The sequence below is a fragment of the Mastomys coucha genome, unplaced genomic scaffold, assembly GCF_008632895.1.
Source record: "Mastomys coucha isolate ucsf_1 unplaced genomic scaffold, UCSF_Mcou_1 pScaffold22, whole genome shotgun sequence".
Lineage (NCBI taxonomy): Eukaryota > Metazoa > Chordata > Mammalia > Rodentia > Muridae > Mastomys > Mastomys coucha.
The window spans coordinates 255,340,706-255,356,943 of record NW_022196905.1 but is presented as its reverse complement, the minus strand read 5'-3'; the positions used below and the strand labels follow the sequence as shown (position 1 = coordinate 255,356,943).

Genomic DNA, 16,238 nt, shown 5'->3' with positions numbered 1-16,238 from the left:
GGGTGGCCAGAGTCTTTAATCCCAGGACTTGGGAAGCAGAGGCAAGTGAATCTCTGTGAGTTCTAGGACAGCCAGGGATATAGAGAGAGACCACAGGGAGAGGTGAGGAGAGTTTAGAAGACAGACAGACAGACAGACACAGAGAATATGAAGAGTACCATGAGAGGAATGGTGGAAAGAGGAGGAGGCCAGAGAAGTGCCTTCAGAGAGAACTCCCAGGGAAGTTCTATGAAGAGTCTTCTGAGAAATCTGAAGGGCAATCCCCAGAACAAAGGATGTATCAGACTTTATATGCTTTTAGGGGACGGGAAGTTTTGTGTAATGTGATTTCATTGAGAACAGCATACATTACAAAGAGCATGGAAGAGCCAGAGTACCGGTTAGGACCATAAACCGGAAGGCATAAAACCACAGCACAGAAGTACTGCTTAATTCTGTCCCAGAGAGAGCTGCATGGAGGTGTGACCTAATCCCTTCTCAAGAGTGCCCAGGGTCTTAAAGGGGCAGGTCCATGTTCTAGCCGAATGCTTATCTCTCTGACGGCTACACCCATAATCATATGCACATCTGGGTGAGGGAGCCTGGGATGTGTTAGGATGCTTTCCGATGCTACACTTGCCCTCCTGGTTCTCATCTTTAGGCTTTGTCACTGACGGGAACGCCAAGTTGGTTGGCAGTGCCCACATTCGCCAAGTGAGGGTCCAGGAAAGCTCTTGCACTGTTGCCCAGCAGTTACAGGATTCTTTTGATGGATGCCATGCGCCATATTCCCTGGATGTTGAAGACCTAGCAGACTATGGAGAAGGCTGGAATGCCTCTGCCCACAATAACATCAATGGCTTCCCTCAGGCGTGGCGGTACCAGAGCCAGAGCCAACGCCGGGGTTACCCCATGTGGGGCAAACTTACTGTGTACGGGGGAGGAGGCTATGTGGTCCCCTTGGGAACTGATCACCAAAGTGCCTCAAGGTAAGAACCACTTGGTTCTTTTCTAGCTCAGTGATGTTGTATGTTGAGAGTGCCGGGTGGACTGGTGGAGTAGAGAATGCTGCCTTCAAAATAAGTCAAAGCAGAGTTCATTCATGCCACTGTGTGTGTTGGGGGGGTGTAGAGGGGGAGGTGGAGCAATAATCATTCAGGAAGTATTCCAGACCCCAAGTATTTCAGGCACATCCCAGACCTGGGAGGCAAGGCCCTCTGCCTGTATGTGCACACACATAATTTCCTTTTTTCATGATAGCGTGGCTGATATCGGACTGATGCTAGTGCCACTGTGAACCAGGAGACCAACGCTTGAAGAAGTTAGTCTCTTACCCAAGAGGCAGTCGGGATCCTAGGGCACATTGCTCTTTTTATTACACCAGGCTGAGTTCTACGGGACCTGATCCCATATAAGGTGCTATCCCAGAGGACACCCCCCCACAGTTGCAGCTACTGCCTGGGTCCCAGTGCTTCAATGGGGTTCCTCTAGAACACTATGGCTCTTTGACTTAAAAGAAGCATTCCACTTCCCTGGATAGGTCACATCCAAGCATGCACTCCTGCACCCTGACCTAGCTTTTCTGATGTATCTGACAGAGCCTGAGAGTCTGTATTCACAATATGCTACAAATGTTGACTGGGGACTCCCTTGAGAACCTCTGTTCAGGAGACTACACAAGCTAACACACCTGGTGGCTGGCAAATGGTGACCGTCCCCCAAAAGGTAGCCATGTAGCCCAGGATCAGAGCAGAAGAGAAGGTTTAAACAATAAACCCTAGCTCATCCAGGGTTTCATGGGCAGGGAGCCTCCATTCTCCAAGGAGAATGAAGATGCCCAAGCACTCCCTTCCTCCACAGGATTCTCCAGTACCTCTTTGACAACAGCTGGCTGGACACCCTGACCAGAGCAGTGTTTGTGGAGTTCACTGTCTACAACGCCAACGTGAATCTGTTCTGCTGTGTCACACTCACACTGGAGACCAGTGGCCTGGGTAAGAGCCATCTCTCCTGGAATGCCTACCCTGGATCCTTACCCCTATAGCTGGGTCCTGCTGCCTCAGGGACTGGGGTCCAGGGAAGTTGTGGTGGGGGTCTAGGTTCACCTCGCAATGGGATCATGAATCTCTGGGGACCCGACAGCAAGGCATCAGTGATACCCCAGCCAACTGTCCTTTCCTACTCTGGCCTGGTCTCTTTCTTTCATTATATTAAGGGAATTCAGATAAGTGAGAAGGTAGCTTATCCATCTCTTAATCCCACAGTGGGGAGCACATCGAGCATCTCTGTCCAACCAGCAATCACACAACTGTGGCCAGAGGTTTGAACTCGATGCTCACCCTAACTGCTGTGATGGCATTTTATACTTTCTGTTTATTCTTTTTCCCCATCTGCCATCTTTTTTTTTTTTTGGTTTTTTGAGACAGGGTTTCTCTGTGTAGCCCTGGCTGTCCTGGAACTCACTCTGTAGACCAGGCTGACCTAGAACTCAGAAATCCACCTGCCTCTGCCTCCCAAGTGTTGGGATTAAAGGCGTGTGCCACTACTGCCTGGTTCATCTGCTATCTTTTTAAATGTTTATTACAAACTACCATACCAAAAATCAACTGAAAACCTTCTCAGCTAATACTCAGTTTGCCCAGAATTCAACTTCTTCTGTTACAAACACTGAACATTTAATTTAAGTACTCAATTGCTATTTCATTTGTTTGCCTATTTTGAGACAGAGTCTCAGGTAGCCTAGATGGGCTTCAAACTTACATGCTCTAATTCCTGATTACTGAGACTATACTGGGGAGCTTCCACAATCAGCCTAAATTTTAAAAACACATACTTTATCCTTTTAGAATTTCACACATGCATACAGTATGATGCATATGGTGTATTTTTAATCAAACCATCCCCACTAGATTAAACATACATACACATACACATTGTGTCTATGTGTGTGTGTGTGTTGTATGTATGTATGTATATGTGAGATCTTGCTACAAGGCCCTTGTTGTCTGTGAGTTCAAGGCCAGCTTCATCTACATGGGGGACTTCCAGGTCAACTAGGGGTATGGTAAGATCATATCTCAAACTAAGAAAGATTTATAAATGATGGCAGATAACTCACACGAAGGTTGGCTTGCAGTATGGACCCCTGATGATCTTCAGGGAAGCTCTGTGAGGAGGGTGACATCAATGAGCAGTGTAGGGAGGTTGATAGAAGATGGTCTCTGTGAGGGGCTGTGCACACAGATCTACTGCAGAAGTGGAAGGTCTCCTGTGCTTTCTGGAGCAGCTCCTTTTAAGTCTTGTCCAATGTCCTTGGCATCCTGTTCATGTCCAACTTTGTCCCTTGTACCTCCTTGTCCTAAGGACATCTGTCTTCCCCTTGCCAAGCTTGAGAGGGCTGGAGTTCCGCGGCCTGAACTGGTCAGAAGATGGGACTCCAATAGACAAGTGAACAGGAGGCACCTTTCTCCCCAGGTACTTTCTTCTCACATGTGACCCTGCACAGCCTGCGCCTGTACCCCTTCACGGATGGCTGGCATCCTTTCGTGGTGGCGGCTGAGCTCCTTTACTTCCTCTTCCTCTTCTACTACATGGTGGTGCAGGTGAGGGGGATGAGGGCGCAGCGGGCAGAGATAAGGAGGCTCATCCCTCTGCCTTCCCACTTCCAGAGGTGGGGGTCTGAGGCAGGACGAAAAGGGTTTTTTGTTTGGTTGGGTTTTTGTTTTTGTTTTGTTTTGTTTTGCTTGGTTGTTTTTTGGTTTTACCCCAGGCACTTGCCTGGCAGACCTATTGCTCCTGAGTGCCAATCCAGGCTATGGCAGGAAGGACTAGGGTTGGTATTCCCAAGGACCTGACTTGACACCTTAGGCTTGGTCCTCCCTAGGTGGGTCTTCATTGGTCCTACGTCTTCTGACTTGAAAGCTTCGAAAATCTTAGGTGAAGGGATGATGAGAAGCAGAAGTGAGTGTCCCTGTAGTTGAGGTTGTCTGAACTTAGCATATGGGGTTTTTTCTTTCCTTACCTGTGGGCCTAGTACCCATAACCACCTTCACTACCATGTTGCACTATGAGAGCATAAAGATGTCATACCTTACCTGAAGTGGACGAGGAGTTCTCCTTCCCCACAAATGTACACGGGATATCTAAACAGGGAATCTTGGTTACCATCCATTTTCTGCTCTGCCTCAGCCATGTGTTAATTTCTTGCTTTTCCTTTTTCTGTTGTTTGTTCATTCTGTTTTTGGAGGCAGGGTCTCACTCTATAGCTCCAGGTAGTCTGGAATTTACTATGTAGCTTGTAGGCTGCAATCTTCTTGTTTTGGCCTCCAAACTTCTGAGATTCCAGGTGTGAGCCACGGTGCTTGGCCTAACCTAACGACTTCTTTAAAGTCAGGACAGGCTGGTGAGATGGGTCAGTGGGTAAGCCTGGTGATCGGAGTTTCACATGGCAGAAGAGAATCCACTCCCATAAGTTGTCATCTGACACCTCTCCTTCTCTCTCTCTCTCTCTCTCTCTCTCTCTCTCTCTCTCTCTCTCTCTCACACACACACACACACACACACACACACACACACACACACACACACGAGCCAGCCATGAATAAAGAAAATCCAGGTAGTATGTTTGGTGTTTGCCTATGAAGTAGGCACTATGCTAAGGATATTATTTGCTTTCTTAACAAAAGAAAGATCCAGCCAGGTGGTGGTGGCGCACACCTTTAATCCCAGCACTTGGGAGGCAGAGGCAGGTGGATTTCTAAGTTCTAGGCCAGCCTGGTCTACAGAGTGAGTTCCAGGACAGCCAGAGCTATACAGAGAAACCCTGTCTCGAAAAACCAAAACCAAACCAAAACAAAACAAAAAACCAAAAGAAAGATCATCTTGGCTCTGGCATTCAGAGGAAGACACAAAAGCCCATAGATCTTATTTTACCAAGGTTAGCTTATTTCCCATGACTACCTGCTTGTAGACAAGTGGTTTGTTTTTTTAATCAGTGAGCTAAACTCTCAGCCCCCAAATCTGGAATGTGAAGCCAGAGTCTGCCATCTGACCTTCACCCTAATCTCCCATGAGACAACCCGAGCCTCTTCAAGCAGGATACCCAACTGGATATGGCACATACCTGTAATCCCTGAGCTTGGGAAGCAGAAGCAGGAAGATCGTCAGTTGCTGGGCAGCTTGGGCTACAGAGCTAGTTCAGGGCCCTGGCTGGGCACCTTATCAAGAGCCTATCTCAAGATAAAAAGTAAAAGATGGCTGAGGATATAACTCAGTGGCAGAGCACGTGCCTAGAAAGCCTCAGACCCCAGGCTTAGATATACACACATTCTTAGCTATTGTATTTACAGGCACAAGTCTGGTAGCCAGAGTTACCCGGAGCAGGTTCAGGAGAGATCTCCAGGGAGTCTGTGTATGTGGGGCGGGGCCAGGGTAACATCCTCTGGAGGCCTCAGGCCTGAAGGGACAGACATTGCCACAGCCTTAAGCAGAATCTCTCTGGACCCTTTTCCAGGGCAAGCTCATGAGGAAGCAGAAGTGGGGTTACTTTTGCAGCAAGTGGAATCTTCTGGAACTGGCCATCATCATGGCCAGCTGGAGCGCCCTCGTGGTATTTGTAAAGAGAACTATCCTGGCAGATCGAGACCTCCAGCACTACCGGAAGCACAGGGGCGAGTATGTGGCAACTTCTCTGCTTCCCAGGCCCTCCCCTGCCTCTCCTTCTTATACCTGTCAGAAAGAGGTTTTGGAAACCAAGTGGGCAGAGGGCAGTCCTCGCAGGTATAACTGCAGCTGCTGTTAGAGTCACGCTTGAGGCCTGAGACTTATAAAACTGGAGTGAACTCTTGCATTTCTTGTTTTTAAATTAGTGCGTATTAATTGCTACAAATTATAAGTGTGTGCTATTGAAAGAGTTAAATTTATTGTGCTGGCTAATGAGAAAATTGCAGGTTTGAGAAAAACACAGTGGACCAAGGTCGAATATGTCCAAATAAGCCTGGGCAAAAATAAGCAAGCTGTTAAGACATTCTGGGAACTAACAGGCTAAAAAGATATAGAAAAGAAAGCATGCAAGGACATGTCTGGGCAGACACTGGGTAGTGGGTCCTCTTAGATAGGGTTTAAGGTCAGATGTTTTGTTGACTCAGATTAACACCAACTTCAGGAATTTTCCACTCTGTTCTGCACGTAATAGTTAATATTTGAACTAGCCAATCATGTATGGCCACACTGATTCCTTTGTTCCCCCAGACCTTTTCCCTATATAAACCCCGAACTTTTGAGCCTCGTGGTCGGCTCCACTATCTCCTGCATGAGATAGGTGTGGTGCCGGCCCGGAGCGCCCCGAAATTAAAAACTACCTCTTGTAATTACATCAAGACGGTCTCTCGTGATTCCTTGGGTGCATGTCCTCCCCAGATTTGAGTGGGGGTCTCCCCTCATGGGTCTTTCACTATAAATATATAACAGTGGCTTTCATTGTGGCATTTTCTTATTTATTTATTTATTTATTTATTTATTTATTTATTTGTATCTATATGAGTACTTGGTAGCTGTCATCAGACATACTAGAAGAGTGCATTGGATCCCATTACAGATGGTTGTAAGCCACCATGTGGTTGATGAATTGAACTCAGGACTTCTGGAAGAGCAGTTAGTGCTCTTAACTGCTGAGCCATCTCTCCATCTACAGTCTTCATTGTGACATTTTCATATATGCATCTAATATACTTTGATCATATTCACACACACACATACACACAGACACATGCACATTACCCTCTTTTGTTCCACTTCCAGGTAGAGAGGACTCTTTAATTCAAAATCCAACAACAGGGCCAGAAGAGTCAGGGCTAGGAGCATCTGCTCATGCAGATGGCTGTGAGTTCCTGGTCCTCCTGCTTCCTCTCTCTAGTGCTGGGACTACAAACATGTGCCTCCATGCCCCGCTACAAATGAAAGTTTTATCACAATGTGGGGCACACCTGTTTGCTCACATACTGCCTATGGCTGCTTTTCTAGTACAGTGGCACTGTTGGGTCACTGAGACAGAGACTATCTGGCCCATGGATCTCCTAGTAGGGACTCTTTGGCCCTCTTCAAAAAGAGCTGACTGCCTGGGGCACAAAGACTGGGTTCTTGGAGAAACAATGCTGAATTTGCAGCAGGTTGACTATGAGGTCATGGACCATGGTGCCTCAGCACCATGAAACTCATTCCTTCATCCAGTCACTTCATCCTTTAATCTTGACACACACACACACACACACACACAGAGACAGACCAGCTTGTTCTTTTCTTGGCTCTTGGACCAACTTTAGAGAGCTCCCTTTACAGCAGGTGTCAGAAAACCTGCAGGTTTGTAGAAACCTAAGTAGTGTCTGAGTTTGAGTTCATTTTTGTTTGTTTGTTTGTTTGGTTTGGTTTGGTTTTTCGAGACAGGGTTTCTCTGTGTAGCCATGGCTGTCCTGGAATTCACTCTGTAGACTAGGCTGGCCTCGAACTCAGAAATCTGCCTGCCTCTGCCTCCCAAGTGCTGGGATTAAAGGCGAGCACCAACACTGCCTGGCTTTGTTTATTTTTTTTTTAAGACTTTTACTTATGTCTGTGTCTGTGTGAGTGCCTGCTGAATGAGTCTGGGTACATGCAGAAGCCAGAAGAGAAAGAGTTATGAACTGAACAATGTAGGTGCTGGGAACCAAACTCAAGTTCCTTAGAAAACCATTAAGTGTGTGTGTGTGTGTGTGTGTGTGTGTGTGTGTGTGTGTGTGTGTGTGTGTGTGCATGTTACTGGTGCTGCTGACCAAACCCTTAAACCCAGGGCCTCACTCATCCTAGGTAATTGCCCTACTTCTGATCCCAGCAGGCCTAAGAGCTTTCAGTTTGAAGATTAGTTTGAAACACTTCGTTGAATTTGATAACTTTATTCATCTAGGAGCCAAGGGATTTTAGGTTCTGTTTTTCAGTGTGAGGGCTTGAAACTGGGACCTCACACATGCCAGGCAAGCAGTTTACAGGGAACCACACTCCCACCCCAATCTTAGTTTTACTTTAAAAAAAAACAAACAACAACAAAAAAAACCAACCTGAGTCAGGTGTCACTGGGTCTCCCAGGCTGCCTTTGAACTTGCTCTGTAGTCCATGCAGTTCTTGAACTTCTGAACTTCCTGCCTTGACCCCTCGAATAGCTAAGGTTACAGGTCTGTCAGTTATTTTAACCAAGCCTTCGTGGTTTGGTTTTGGTTTTTTTTTTTTTTTTTTTTTTTTTTTTTTTTTTTTTTGGTTTTTTCGAGACAGGGTTTCTCTGTGTAGTCCTGGTTGTCCTGGAACTCACTCTGTAGACCAGGCTGGCCTCGAATTCAGAAATCCGCCTGCCTCTGCCTCCTGAGTGCTGGGATTAAAGGCGTGCGCCACCACCGCCCGGCTTGGTTTTGTTTTTTATCTTCTTCAGAACCTAAAAGAACTTTTTAAATAGATATGCTTTCTTTCTACAGTGACGGCCCAATTTATTCATCCTCTCTCCCTCTAACCCCCCACCTGGGTCTTTCTCTTTTTCCCTTCCTTTTGCTTAGGATCAAACCCAGGGTCTTGCCGTATGCTAAGTACATACTCTGCTATTGAGACAACCCCCAGCCCAAGTTCTGAATTTTAATAAGATACTTTTATTTATTTTAAAAAATATTTTTATTTGTATGGGTATCTTAGGGTTTTACTGCTGTGAACAGACACCAAGACCATGGCAACTCTTATAAGGACAATGTTTAATTGGATCTGGCTTACAGGTTCAGAGGTTTAGTCCATTATCACCAAGGTAGGAGTATGGCAGCATCCAGGTAGGCATGGTTCAGGAGGAGCTGAGAGTTCTATATCTTGTTCCAAGGATAGGAACTTCTAGGAGAAGACTGGCTTCCAGGGACCTAGGATGAAAGTCTTAAAGCTCATGCCCATGGTGACATACTTCCTCCAACAAGGCCACATCTACTCCAACTAGTGTCACGCCTCCACTACTCCACATCTCCTAATAGTGCCCCCCCCTGGGCCAAGCATATTCAAACCATCACAATGGATATTTTGCCTAAATGTATGTCTGTGCATCACATGTGTGCCTGGTAGTGCTCAAGGAGGCCAGAAGCCAGTGTTGGATTCTTTGGAAATGAAGTTATATCTTTGTGAGTTCACCGTCTGAGTACTGGGAATTGAACATGGGTCTTATGGAAGAGCAGCTAGTTTTCTTAACCTCAGAGCTGTCTCTCACATCCATTAATAAACTATCTTTTAAGACCAAGTGATTTGTTTCATAGTCTCTGCAACCCGGTGCTTCTCAGCCCCAGTTCCCAGTAGGATTCTGGAAGGAAGGGAGCTGGGCCTGGGGCTCACATTGCCTCCTAGACTTGTTCGTGATGTCCAGAGGTGGCGCTCTGGAATCGGTATTTTATCACTCTTCTGGCTTATTCTAATATGTAGCCAAAGTTGAGAGGCATGCTGAAATTGGCACTAATTGACTTCTCAGACAAGGGCCCACGAATTATTGTTTCCACAGATTAAGCAATCTAATGACATGAGTGGGGACTGGATATTTTATTTTGCTAATTATACTTATTTACTTAGTATATGTGTGTGGAGGGGGGCATTCGTGTGGACATCAAAGGTCAGCTTGAGAGAGCTAGCTCTCTCCATTGTGTAGGTGTCTAAGATCAAACTCAGGTCATCAGCCTTGCTGGTGAGCACCTTTGCCCACTGAGCCATCTCGCTCACTCAGGATTAGGAACAGGGACATACTCAAAGAAGCCAAAGGAAGAAGGACCCATCCATACCAGCAGTTCCAGTTTGCTCAGACAGGAGGAATGTTCTGGAAGGCTGGAGACTGTTGTAGTACGATGCTTCTCACTCAGGCCTGACTAGGACCTAAAAGGACAAAGCCAGAACCCTGCCAGGTTCCCTACAGAAAGCTGCTCTGTTGGGCTGCTGATCCCAGGTGGAGTATGGGAAAGCTTTGGCAGAGGCCCTTTGGCAGAGGCTCTGGGCCTGATAGCAAGGTTGCTCCCATAAAATGGATGTAACTTTTTCAATAAATGAGAAATGTGGTATGTCTGCATAAAACTTAAAAATATCACTGGGCGGTGGTGGTGGAGGCCTTTAATTCCAGCACTTGGAAGGCAGAAGCAGACAGATCTCTGTGAATTCAAAGCCAGCCTGGTCTACAAAAGCCAGTTCCAGGACAGCCAGGGCTACACAGAGAAACTCTGTCTAAAACAAATAAGAAAACTTAAATGTACCGATTAGAGAAACAGGTTTTAAAAGCTGTAAACTCTGGTTAGTTGCTGGTATATATGTAAACAACAACTCTAGTTGAACCCATTGGCTCACCAAAACAAAAACCCAAAGGACTAGAAGCAAGGGGGAGGGGTGCTTAGGAAGGAGACCAGCAGGAGGCAGATAAAGGGACAAGAGAGGTTAAGAGACCAGAGTAAAAACACATGATCCAAACACATCACATGCATGTACAAAAACTAGCTTGGTGAAACTCGTTACTGAGTAGTTAATAGAAGCTGATAGAGAACCTGTGTATCAGCACTGGCTTGAGCACGGAGTTACACACCGGAAATCCTAGCACTTGTGAGGCTGAGGTGGGAGGTTCAAAACCTTAAGGTCATCCTCCATAAGTTTGGGGCCACCCTGGGCAACATGAAAGCCTGCTTCAAAACAACCCTAGTATCAGACAGAATTTGGAATATGACGGCACAGATGGAGAACGGAGGGCTTTGAGATCAGACGCACTTGGATTCCAACTCACCCCTGCCCTCAGAAGCCATCATGTCCATCCCTAGCTGAGTGACCGTGTGCCAACTCTCTGTCATCTGTGAAACAGGGACAACAGGACCTGCTTTATCTTGAAGTTCAATGACACAAAGCAAATTGGATTCTCATTTAGCACAACAAATAGGGGGGGATCTTCCTCCCCCTCTTTGTGCTTCTTCCATATGAGGGCAGCTGGGGACAGACACTCAAATAAGTCAGTGGCATTTAGTGACCCAAAGCAGGGAGGTGAAGGGTCGCAAAAGACTCTTCTCTCCATCCTCCCAACCCCCACCTCTGACATAGTCCTCTTTCACCATCCTATAGCTCTGCAGCCAAGGATCAAGACTACTGGTTAAAAGTCCTGGGAACAAACCCCTGGATCTTCAAGACCACATTATCCCCATCCCCAGCATCCTCACCATCATTGTGGTCACCAACATCACCAGCAGCATCACTTTCATCTTTGTCGTCGTCATCACTGTTACATCTCCATCACTCCATCATCACCAACACCATCATCAGTACCACCACCACTATTGTTCTTTTATTTTAATTGATATATTAACCTATTTTGACTTTTTTGTTTGTTTTTGAGATGGGGTCTGAACACAGCTATCACAGAACTCACCATGTAGTCCAGGCTGCATTTGAACTCACAGACATCTGCCTGCCTCTGCCTCCCAGGTGCTGGGATTACAGGCATGCACCATATTTTATTTTATTTACAATTATTTGTTGGGGAGCACAGACATGCCACAGCACATGTGTGGAGGTCAGAAGACAACTTTCAAGAGTTGGCTATCTGCTTCCAGCTGTACCACATTTACACGGGGTCTGGGAATCAACTTAGGTAGCCAGGCTTACTTTTATCCACTGAGCCACCTTGTTGGTACATCTGCTACTATCATTCTTATTCCCATCACCACCACCACCACCACCACCACCACCACCACCACCACCTGACTTGGGGGGAGTTGGAACTACTTTGTCTCCCAGGCCACTTTCAGGACATGATGACCTCTGAGATCATGGTAAATCTGACCCTGAATCTGGATGGACTCCAGCCATGCTCCTCTGGTATCTGAGGTGGGGCCTTCCCATTGTGTTCCCACAGGGGAATCAGTTTCAGTGAGACAGCAGCGGCTGATGCTGTGCTTGGTTACGTCATCGCCTTCCTCGTCCTGCTGTCCACAGTGAAGCTTTGGCACTTGCTCAGGTTGAATCCCAAAATGAACATGATCACATCAGCACTGCGCCGCGCCTGGGGTGACATCTCAGGCTTTGTCACCATCATTCTTGTCATGCTCCTGGCGTATTCCATTGCGGTGAGCGCCTCCCGTGGGAACACCTCAGGGCAGGTCTTGGTGGAAGGAAAGGCTACTTGGTACTGTGGCCAGTCAGGGTTAGGGGGAGACTGGGAATCCAAAGGAAATGACAGAGCTTGTGAATCCAGGATCTGTGAACCCGGAGCTTATGAAATTGCCACCTTTAAGATCCAAGACTGGAAACCTCAGTAAAAAGGGTGTGAGGGTGAGGTCTGAGACTAAAAGAGCCCATGGTCTCTCCTGACGGGCTGTTTTCTACAGCCAGCCCTTCTCAGACTGCGGGGTTTGATACTCCAGTTGCTTTCTAGGCATGAGCAGTAAGTTCCTACAGCATAGGTGGGTGAATCAGGCCACCGCCTCCTTGAGCTAGGGCAAGGGTGGGGAGGTGAGAGTGAGGCCATGGTGTCATAAATATTTAGACTCTGTAGTGCCAACATTCTTTCATTGGGCTCCTCGACACTACATGTTGACAATTGCATGTTTGTCACTAGAAAGAAAGCTGATGGCCATGAACCACAGAGTCTACCACTCTTTCTTATTATCAAGTAATAAGGAAAGCAGAGACTCTTTCTGACCTCTTCTTGCTGTCTGTCCAAATACATATTCCAACTCGGAAGCTTAGAAGGTCCACGGTTTTCCGACACAGTTCTGTGTCCCTGTTTGTCTTTGACCTTTAGCCCCATCTTCATCTTATTTCAGCTAAGCTTAGTCCAGTCTAGCAGTTGTCACCCCTCAGGTCCTGTGCAGCATCAGCCTGAGCTGCTTTGTCTGTGCTCCCCTCCCATTGTACACTCTAGCCATCTCTGCTTTGCCTGTTCATCTCTCCTTCCACCTTCCATCCCAGTCAGTGAAGTGCACTGAGAGAAGGGTGGAGGGCCTGCGAACGGGTGCTCTCTCCTAAACAGTCTCCTGTAAATGCCCTGACTCCTGTGGATCTACCCAGCCTTCCATTCAAAGCTCAGGGACATGGCAGAAATCCTGTGGAGCCAGAAGCCACCAACTCAAAAGGAGGGAGTTCTGAGCTTTCCTCTGCTACCACAGCCCTGGGACAGTCTTGGGGAAATGAGAGAAAGCATGGTGGGAGATCTCCTCTCATCCTCCCCTACAGCAGAGAGGTTGGGGCATGAGAGCAGCCAGTGCCATCACTGAGCCATGATCTGCTAAATGATGCAGAGGGTTGGACAAGGAGGACCTGAGCCCCTGAAATGTCCAGATACTCCCATGCTGGTGGGTACAGAAGTTAGCTGTCATTGGGAGGCTAAGAATGCAGGCAAGATCTTGGGTCAAACACTTCCAGAGCACATTACATACAAACCTACATATACACAAATTCATATGTGTATGTATCAATGCCCACAGAATCACGCACACACTCACAATGTATATATAGTCATGTATGCACAGGTCCACATCTCATATTGAACTGGGTGTGTAAAAATATTCACTTGTATGACCACATAGGTGCCCACAATGTGGCCAGATTGAGTGTCTCAAACGTCAGAACTGGAGGAGGGGTAGACTTTGTGCTTTCTTTTCCTGTTCATGAATATTCTTTTCGTGACAGTCAAATTTAGTATTTGGTTGGAAACTCCGTTCCTACAAAACCCTCTTGGATGCAGCAGAAGCAATGATCAGCCTTCAACTGGGGATCTTCAACTACGAAGAGGTAATGGGGGTGGGGTGGGGTGGGCATGGCCTCTGCAATCTGTGTCAAATCTTCGTGAAACTTTGAAAAATCGCTTCCAGCTCACCTTTCCCTATGGCAGCTTGAATGCAGTGCCTGGCAAGCATGGGGCTTCTCTAGACCGAAAAAAAACCCCGCCTCCCCACACCCTTAGACAGCCGACTCTGGGGGCTCCTGCTTACAGAAGAACTATCAGACCCTCAGGAGGGCCACGCTAGGCTGTAGAAGTGCCCAGTCCTGGCTAGATATGGTGCCTGTTTTTGGAGGAAGCAGGGGTGGGCCGGGATGCAGTCCCTCCCACTCTAGGGCAGCTCCGGGAGCTCAGGCCAGGCTTCCTGCCCCAGACAGAGGCCACTATCCCCACTCTGCTCAGCTCAGACACCCTGACTTGCTGCTGAGTGAAAGGGGAATGACTGGCTTTCTTCCCCGTAGGTCCTGGATTATAGCCCCATTCTTGGCTCCCTTCTCATTGGGTCCTGCATAGTTTTTATGACATTTGTGGTACTGAATCTGTTTATCTCTGTCATTCTGGTGGCCTTCAGCGAGGAACAAAAGTCTGACCAGGTAAATTCCTTTGACCCAGTCTTCTCATAAACGAGCTCTTGAGTATGTTTGTGTGTGTGTGTGTGTGTGTGTGTGTGTGTGTGTGTGTGTGTGTGTGTTCGTGCGTGCGCACGATCCTGCACACCTGTGCACGTTTTCCCATCTGTCTGCTTCCTCTTAGGACAATCTATTTTTAATTTGCTATGTTTTTAAAAAATTTTTCTGTGTATGTGTGTGTGCCTGTCTGTTTGTATGTGCACCATCTGCATGCAGTTCCTGTGAAGGCCAGAAAAGTTTGTAGAATTCCCAGGAACTGGAGTTACAGGTGGTTGTGATCTGCTCTTTATGGATACTAGGAATTGAACCTGGGACCTCAGAAAGAGAAACAAGTATTCTTTTTTTTTTGGCTTTTGGAGACAGAATTTCTCTGTGTAGCCCTGGCTGTCCTGGAGCTCATTCTGTAGACCAGGCTGGCCTCAAACTCAGAAATCCGCCTGCCTCTGCCTCCCAAGTGCTGGGATTAAAGGCGTGCGCCACCACCGCCTGGCAAAACAAGTATTCATAACTGCTGAGCCATCTCTCTAGCCTGAGGATGATATTTTTGAGGCTCATCCATGTTGTAGTACCTATCATTGGCAACTCATTCTTTAAAAAATATAAATTTGTAGATCAGGCTGGTCTTTAACACACAGATTAAATAGCTTTGCCTCCTTAGTGATGGAATCAAATGCATACACTGTCACACCTGGCCCACATACTTTTTTGTAATTGAGTATTGCCCATATTTTCATAGTCTAAGAACCTTTTTGGAGAGAGTTATGATGATTATGGATTGAATTATTGCCATCTACAGAAATGCTAACTAAGCATTTCAGAGTGCTAACTAAGCTCTATTATTTCCATAAAGGACCACATTGGAGAATAGACTCATTGTTGATATAATTAGTTAAGTGGTATTATGCTGGAGCAGTGTGAATCCCTAATACAATAGGATGGCTCTCTTGATAATATATGTGTAACTTTGCTTTAGACAAGATCTCATGAGTATCACCAGGCTAGTCTTGAACGCTTCAGCCTTCTGCCTCTGCCTCCCAAGTGCTGGGGTTACAGGCCTGTGACACTATGTCTGTGTGGCCTTGTCTACAGCCTTTAAGTCTGGCCTGCCGGTCTTATTTCCTACAATGTATTTTTGCTTTGCTTTATTTGTTTATCAATGAGACAGGATCTTGAAATACAGCTCAGGCTGGATTTGAACTTGAAATTCTCCTGTCTTCACCTCTAAGGGCTGGGATTACAGGTTTGTGGAGCCATACCTTTTTCTTTAGTTTAAAGTTTATCTGTCTGTCTGTCTGTCTGTCTGTCTGTCTGTCTGTCATTTATGTTTAAGTATGTGAAAGGCATAGTGAGAAACACCTGCTTAGTTTCTCATTCCTCAGGAATCCCAGTCCCTCCCATGCTGGTCTGGACTGAGGGGTGAGTAGGGCAAGCAGAAGGGTAATAGTGACAGGGAAGAGAACATGGCAAGCTTGAGTGAGGCGGGAGACAGTTACCTCTGAAAGGCGGCTGGTGTTTAAGTTCAAGTGCAGTAACCGGCTGAGGCTTTTTTCTGTCCAGTTTGGGATATAAAGTCCAGGGAAGCTTAGACATGCTCAGTAGAGGAAGAGGGCCCACTGCAGACAGCATGAAGCCTGCCCTTTCCCAGTGGAGCGAGAGCCCCAGTAGAAGGGCATCCCAAGCCTAGAACAACCTAGTGGCTTTAGGCTTAGGACAAACAGGCTATTTTTGTTTGCTTTGTGGTGCTGAGGATAAAACCCAGAGCCTGGAGCATCCTAGACATGTGCTCTACCACTGTCTTAGTCAGGGTTTCTATTCCTGCACAAACATCATGACCAAGAAGCAAGTTGGGGAGG

General features: G+C 46.8%; 1 protein-coding gene across 1 annotated transcript in view; it reads left to right on the top strand.

Moving 5' to 3' along the window:
• The window catches only part of Pkd1l2 (polycystin 1 like 2), a 91,801-nt gene that overhangs the window by 74,975 nt on the left and 588 nt on the right, over positions 1 to 16,238 (top strand). Inside the window, exons 35-41 of the mRNA XM_031336888.1 lie at positions 641 to 968; positions 1,840 to 1,973; positions 3,454 to 3,581; positions 5,492 to 5,652; positions 11,891 to 12,101; positions 13,666 to 13,767; positions 14,218 to 14,349. Of these exons, the coding sequence (XP_031192748.1) occupies positions 641 to 968; positions 1,840 to 1,973; positions 3,454 to 3,581; positions 5,492 to 5,652; positions 11,891 to 12,101; positions 13,666 to 13,767; positions 14,218 to 14,349 (1,196 nt within the window). The remainder of the gene's footprint in view (positions 1 to 640; positions 969 to 1,839; positions 1,974 to 3,453; positions 3,582 to 5,491; positions 5,653 to 11,890; positions 12,102 to 13,665; positions 13,768 to 14,217; positions 14,350 to 16,238) is intronic.